Source organism: Dryobates pubescens, chromosome 10 (assembly GCF_014839835.1).
Source record: "Dryobates pubescens isolate bDryPub1 chromosome 10, bDryPub1.pri, whole genome shotgun sequence".
Taxonomy (NCBI): Eukaryota; Metazoa; Chordata; class Aves; order Piciformes; family Picidae; genus Dryobates; species Dryobates pubescens.
In genome coordinates this window covers 19,005,603-19,012,107 of record NC_071621.1, presented here as the reverse complement: position 1 = coordinate 19,012,107, position 6,505 = coordinate 19,005,603, and the positions used below count along the sequence as shown (strand labels likewise).

General features: G+C 44.5%; 1 protein-coding gene across 1 annotated transcript; it reads left to right on the top strand.

The window, feature by feature from the left end:
• Positions 1-220: 220 nt before the first annotated feature.
• On the top strand, positions 221-5,683 carry CCNA1 (cyclin A1). Its single transcript, XM_054164668.1, has 7 exons — positions 221-346; positions 1,553-1,796; positions 2,018-2,139; positions 2,838-3,061; positions 3,668-3,872; positions 4,762-4,875; positions 5,541-5,683. Exons 1-7 carry the CDS (start codon positions 221-223, stop codon positions 5,676-5,678), a joined length of 1,173 nt encoding a protein of 390 aa, XP_054020643.1. The 3' UTR covers positions 5,679-5,683.
• Positions 5,684-6,505: the final 822 nt, after the last annotated feature.

Below are 6,505 nucleotides of genomic sequence, written 5' to 3'. Positions count from 1 at the left end.
GGCCCTCCCGACGGTGCGCCGCTCTAGGGGGCGTAGCGTGCTGCAGGGACAGGTGGAGAGCAGAGCCGGGCTGCGCGGCGACAGCTTGCCCTCCTGCCGGGCTGCAGGGGCTGCCCGAGGCGTAGCTAAGTATTTGTGGTGGTTTGAAGGAATTTTTTTCCTTCGAACTTAGTTTTGTTTGTTGGGCCTTTTTTGACTCCTAAAAGTTACGGACGTCGGGATGCGCCGCATCGGTGAGAAGAGCAGGGCAGGACGGTGGGAGCCCTGCCCCGCTGTCCCCCGCGGCGGCGAACGGGCCGTGCTGGGGGTGCTGACGGAGAACGGGCAGCAGCGTCCCGGCAGCCAGGTGAGCCCCGTCTGCAGCGGCAGCCTCTATCGCAGTCGTAGAGCCGTGCCGCCCCTCCCTTGCCCGCCGAGGGGCTGCAGCTGCTCCCCGGGCTCCCTGAGGAAGCTGTGCGTGGCTGGGCCGACCGTCCGCGGGCCCGCGGGAGCTCCTCGGCCCACCGGGAGCCCCGAGGCTGGCGGCCTGCACAGGCACGAGCGGTGCGAGCACCTTCTCTCGAGGCTGCGAGTAAAGGCCAGGGGGTGGCGGGGGAAGGAGTTGCGTCGGGCTCCCGTTAATGAGCGTGAGTTTCCCGAGAAACCCAGCTAGTAACAGCCGAGTCCTATACCACAGGCGTGTCCCCCTGGAAATACTTAGAACAAATAAACCCATCTTCAAAATGAAGGGAGGCTCGATGTGATTTTATTTGGGCACCTGCCCCCTAAAGTTTAGGGAGTGGTTTACGAAATGTCCGTTAATTGATGGTTACCCAAACGGCCCATTGCCGTGTGGCTGGCCATGGTGCCAGAGCCTTCCAGAAGCTAAACTTCACAGCAGTATGTCTGTCTGCATTTCTGTTTCTTGGGCCCTCCTGGAACCTGCTGGTGTGGCAGGGAAAAAGCTGTGCTGACTCAAGGGACCTAAATTAATAGCTATTAGATGTGCACAAATTCTTCTTGATTGTGACTGTAAAGCCTCTAAATCAGCTGGTGGCTTACTTCTAATAGATGATGTGAAGGGCTGTAGCCTGATTGCATATTATAGATACATGGCTTGTGATGCTTTAGCTCAGAAGTTTGAACAGGTTTGTAATTCAGCATAAAATACCCACTCACAGGTAAAGTCATTCATAACTCTGTGACATTGCCTGAGTACTTCCTTTTGTTGTTTTAACTTGTTGCACTTAAAAGCAGCTACTCCTTGGGATAACTAAATGTGTAGCAGACTCTGCACTTGCCAGCCCCATCAAAACTAAGCAGCACTCACCTCATTGTCCTTGGAGTTGGGGCTATACTCCCCTGGTTCCTGACTTTCAGTACATCTCCCTCTTTCTGTGAGTGATCTGTTGCAGCAAGACAATTACAAGTGATACTTCTGAGACACCAGCTGTAGCTGGTGTTTCTCCAGTTAATTTGTTATTGATGTCTGTTGGGCAAGAGAAATGATTGTCTTTTCCAAAACAAGTGATAAAGCCGCGCTCCGATGGTGTTACTGTGTGCTCTGTTTCAGGGTACTGCTGTTATCAGATGCTTCTCTGGCTCTGAAAATGCTCTCCCTTCATCTGGAAAAAATGAATTACCCAACCGTATGGTCAATGCTGCATCAAAGCAAGGGTTTGCTATCTATGTTGATGAATCGGAAGAGAAAGAGAACTACAACTGCCAGGTGTCTGAAGAGCTGGAATCAAGCTTGTGTGAACTAGATACCAGTGTAATGACATCCAATATTCACCTACTGTTGGATCTGAGTACAGGTAACTCTGGTTACTATTCAGATGTATCTACAGCACAAGTAGATGTAGCGTGGTTATTAATTGTGATGCTGGTAGCGAGTAGCTTATGTTACAATAAATAGCACTTCAAGATAACTTGGATTTTTGTCTACACGAGACACGACACTTATGTGCTAGAAATAACAGGAGAGGATGAGGAGGTTAATTATACAAATGCCTTACTGCTTCCTCTTACCTGTTAGGAACTCCTATGTTAGTGGACACATCCTTCCAGTCCCAGCCTGAGGATCACATGGAAGATTCCATAACTCTGACTGTAGAAGAGTATGCTGAAGACATTCATAAGTACCTCCGAGAGGCTGAAGTGAGTGGCTTGTAACAAGCTTGTGGATACTTGTGATCTTTGTGATGGGCTGCAATACTGCAAAGATGTATAGCTGTCCTAGAGTAACCCAAGGCTGCCACTGAACTAGAAAGCGAGCAAGCAGCAAAAGCCTCTTTGAAGGCAGCATCTAAAGAGTGATGAGATCTTTCAGGATTGTGTCCCTGAAATTCCCTATTATTGGAGCATTGCTTGACCCTCTGGGATTAAGAGTTCTTGCAGATAGCAGCTGAAGGCTGCAAAAATACTAGAGCACCTGGATGTCATCTCACTGACAGCTCTCTTGTTATAGTAGTATTTTTTCCCCATCTTTTGTGTCAGAACAGTTCAGTCTCCCAACAGGAAGGGGGGAGGGGAGGGGAGAGGGGGGAAATGTGACTTACTAATTTTTGGGTCCCTCTGAATGGTTTGTATGTGTTTTATGGCAAAGGCTGTCCATACTCCAGGAAGCCTTTTGTTATTCTGCTACTAACACGGTAGCTCCTTTCTCTTCAGTGCAGAAGTACCGTTTTCTAGTGATGGTACTAGCCTACTACCACTATAATTGTAGCGAGTACTATTAAGTTATTAATAATGGAACAACTCATGCTGCTTTTAGTATAAAGAATGTTCATCAGCTCAGGTATCAATGGTTCTCTTCAGGCTGGGCATCCTGTTTCTTTTAACTCTTCCCCAAACAGGTAAGATTCAGGCCCAAGCCCTACTACATGAAGAAGCAACCAGATATCACAGCAGGAATGCGTGCTATCTTGGTTGACTGGCTGGTGGAAGTAGGGGAAGAGTACAAACTTCGGACAGAGACTTTGTATTTGGCTGTGAACTTCCTGGACAGGTTTCTTTCCTGCATGTCTGTTCTCAGAGGAAAGCTGCAGCTTGTAGGAACAGCAGCAATTCTTCTGGCTGCGTAAGTGGTTCATCTTGTGAAACATCAGCAAGCTAAAACTTATTTTTGGACTGAATCTTTTAATTTAATTTGAAGGACTTAAGCCTGGAGTGCTATGTGACTTTTTATGTTTCAAGATTGGCAACTTTGCCTATACTAGCAAATTAAACAGTTAATATTTGATGTGAGAAACTGTAGTGGGGAAATCTTGTGGTTATAACAGCAGGAGTGAAAACACTACTGTGTTAGGCTGTTAGCCTAGAAAGTTGTGGAAATTTCACAGATACAATCTACAGTTAGCCTTGAAATTGCTTTAAGTGGCCAGGGTACCAAACATAGCCCATGAGTGCATTGTGCTATTGAGACTTTCTCAAAGCTTGCAATTAGTCAACAGCTAACAATGAGTGTATTTCTATCCAGTTCCTTTAAACATCTTTCACCAAATCTGAAACTATATTGTTGCCAAGCCTGGAGGAAGCACTGAAATATGAGCTCTAGACAAATCTTAATGTCATGTGCCCATCATTACATGGGTCCAGCAGAAAATCAAATGTTTTGGTTTCTTTTACCATAACTTTCAGGCTGACAAATGTGGCTTCTGTATTTTTTCCTCCCCCCCTCCCCCAGGAAATATGAAGAGATCTACCCACCAGAAGTGAATGAATTTGTATATATAACAGATGATACATACACAAAGAGGCAACTGCTAAAAATGGAGCACCTGCTTCTCAAAGTATTGGCTTTTGACCTAACAGTCCCAACCATCAACCAGTTCCTCCTCCAGTATTTCCAGAGACATGAAGTCTGTATCAGAACGGAAAACTTTGCAAGGGTATGAATTATCCTCTTTTTAATACTCAAGTGCTTCTAGAAGCAGAACCGCTTGTGCTTCACTAAATTACCTGAGCAGGCAGTGTAGTAGCAGGACCTATATCAGAAGATACTCTTTCTCATGCCAAGTTTTAGCTAGGACTGCAAAAAGCCTAAAACCAGGGGTTTGTGGCCTACCTTCAGTAGATAGCTTATTTGCTCAGACTTCTGGATAAAAGTCTCCTGGAAATCCTAAGTTAGGCCTATTTGCCTGGTCAGGGACAATGTGCTGACTAGGCAGCTGGGTGATAGGAATAAGGTTGTTTTTAAAACAGTGCATGCATGGCAAGTCTGCTGGGGATGTGGTGGTACTACATGTTGGTACACCAGGGCACAGTATATGCCTGCATAATTGCATAGGCAGCTGTGCTTAGAAACAAGTTGACCCAAGCTCATAGCAAAACATCTGGCTTGCTGCAAAGGGTATAGGATTGTATAGCAACTGCTCCAACAGAGCCCAGATTCTATTTCCTAGCGCTCTCTGTCCATTTTTCCCTGACCTCCAGGTCAACTTCTGTGAACATGAGCCTCTGTGATTGGGAAGAGTGTTACTTTTAAAAAACATTTATTTTCTAAGTCTCTACATCAAAGCTGATAATGAGGTCAGCACTTCAGATTACTATATGTTGTCTAGACTTTGATAGAGTATGACTCGTGTCCCCATTGAAACAAGCTCAAGGTTCTTGAAGATCAACATGACTAGAATGCTATTTCTACCCACCAGACATGTAACTCCAGACTTTTTTTGTTTGTTTGTTTGTACTTGAAACAGACTATAGACAATTTTCAGTGCTGAATGTACCACTTGGCTTCATTCTGTTTGAAAAACTTTTGGGCATTTTTTTGTTCAGTATCTTGCAGAGCTGAGCCTCCTTGAAGCTGATCCTTTTCTGAAGTACCTTCCTTCACAAACTGCTGCAGCAGCCTACTGTCTAGCAAACTATACGGTGAACAGGTCTTTCTGGGTAAGAACTGCGCACTAATGAGTAGCTCAAGTACTTTACGTAGTCATTAGAACTGGGCTGAGAAGCAGAAGGAGTAGCTTCAAAGCTTAAAATCTGAGGATAGGTAGCTGTTTCTGAGCTAATAGAACTACCTGATGAATGATAAATCAACCTGAAATATCATGCTTCCTCTCTAACATGTGAGGGACCTTGCTGTCTCATTCATTTATATCAGGTCTGTACCTAAAGCCTTGTTAGTCTTCAATCTCCAAAACTCCTCTACCAAATTAAATTCAGGGGTTTTCTGGGAGGGAGGGGAGACCTGACTGTGTCTACTTAAGTGAAGTGTTACCACAGAGTGGATACTTTAATGCAAACCTTGACAGGCCTGTCAGATGTGTGTTGGAGGAATAGTTTTAGCAGAGAGCAGGATCCAGAAAAGATGTAGTGCATGCTATGTGCTTAAAGCAGAAGGAGGTACTTGTCAGATCTTATGGCACCAAGGAAGACCTAGAGTGAAACTGATGGTAGGATGCACTTGAATCCTTTTCAAACCTAAAGAATCTAGTATGAGCAATGACATAGAGCAAATGGTTTCTGCTTCAGTAGAAAACATCTTCTGGATCAGTGTTACTTGATTATAAATGACATCTGTTGGTTTTGGTTTTGTTTTCTCCTCTGACCAGCCGGAAACACTTGCTACATTCACTGGGTATTCATTAAGTGAGATAGTGCCTTGCCTGACTGATCTGCATAAAGCATGCCTTGATGTCCCACGTTTCCAACTGCAAGCAGTTAAGGAGAAGTATAAGCGCTCTAAGTAAGTAACCAAGAAACCAGTGCTCTCTAACTTGAGGGCTATAAGCGTAGGATACCCATGGCTTAACATCTTTGGCTACAGCTGCTGTAGCTGACAAAGCATCAACTTCTGTTCCTGAAAGGAAAGCCTCAGTCAGTTTCTTGAATGGAAAACTGACCAGAGGAGTAGTTCATCGGTATACAGGTGTAAGAGATAACATTCTTCTGCAATATTGCAAGATGATTCTTTTCTTCCCAAGTGTATTGCACAAGGTGATATCTTTAAATTTGTCAGCTAAACAGGTAACTTTAGTGACTGTGTTTCTGTTCCAGGTACCTGCAGGTGTCTCTTCTGGAGCCCCCAGCAGTTCTTCCTCTACAGTAGCGACTGTTAATCCTGGACTGAAAGATCATTTTGTCCTTTCATAGAGTACTGCAGGTCATGTGTCTGTAACCATAGCCATCAGAATGGTTTTTAGCTATTTTTTTAAAATTGGATGCCTTTTTAAAAAAGGATATTGGACTACAGCTCTTAATAAAACTGACAGCACTTTTAATAAATGTCTTACTGCACTCTTATGTGAATCTTCTGAGTCCAGTTAATATCTGCAGTAACAGTGAGTAGAAAGGTTGTGGGTGTTTTAGAAAATCATTGTAAACAGGGCTTTTAAGCCAGCTGCAGTGTGGATAAAGTGTGGCTTGAGCCAATGCAACTTGACATCTCCACAGACAAGTGATTTGCTGCTTACATTTCTTCCTCTCTGTGAGACAAGACCATGTGGCCATGAAGATAACCTATTTTCTTCAACATCTTCACTTGCATCTGGACATTCTTGCTGTGATGCAGTAGTCT

Bases quoted from the DNA above. Each gene is read 5' to 3' on its own strand.
- CCNA1 (XM_054164668.1), top strand. From the start codon at position 221: ATGCGCCGCATCGGTGAGAAGAGCAGGGCAGGACGGTGGGAGCCCTGC. The intron at 1,797-2,017 runs GTAACTCTGGTT...CTTACCTGTTAG, and splicing joins ACTGTTGGATCTGAGTACAG to GAACTCCTATGTTAGTGGAC. The intron at 2,140-2,837 runs GTGAGTGGCTTG...TTCCCCAAACAG, and splicing joins AGTACCTCCGAGAGGCTGAA to GTAAGATTCAGGCCCAAGCC.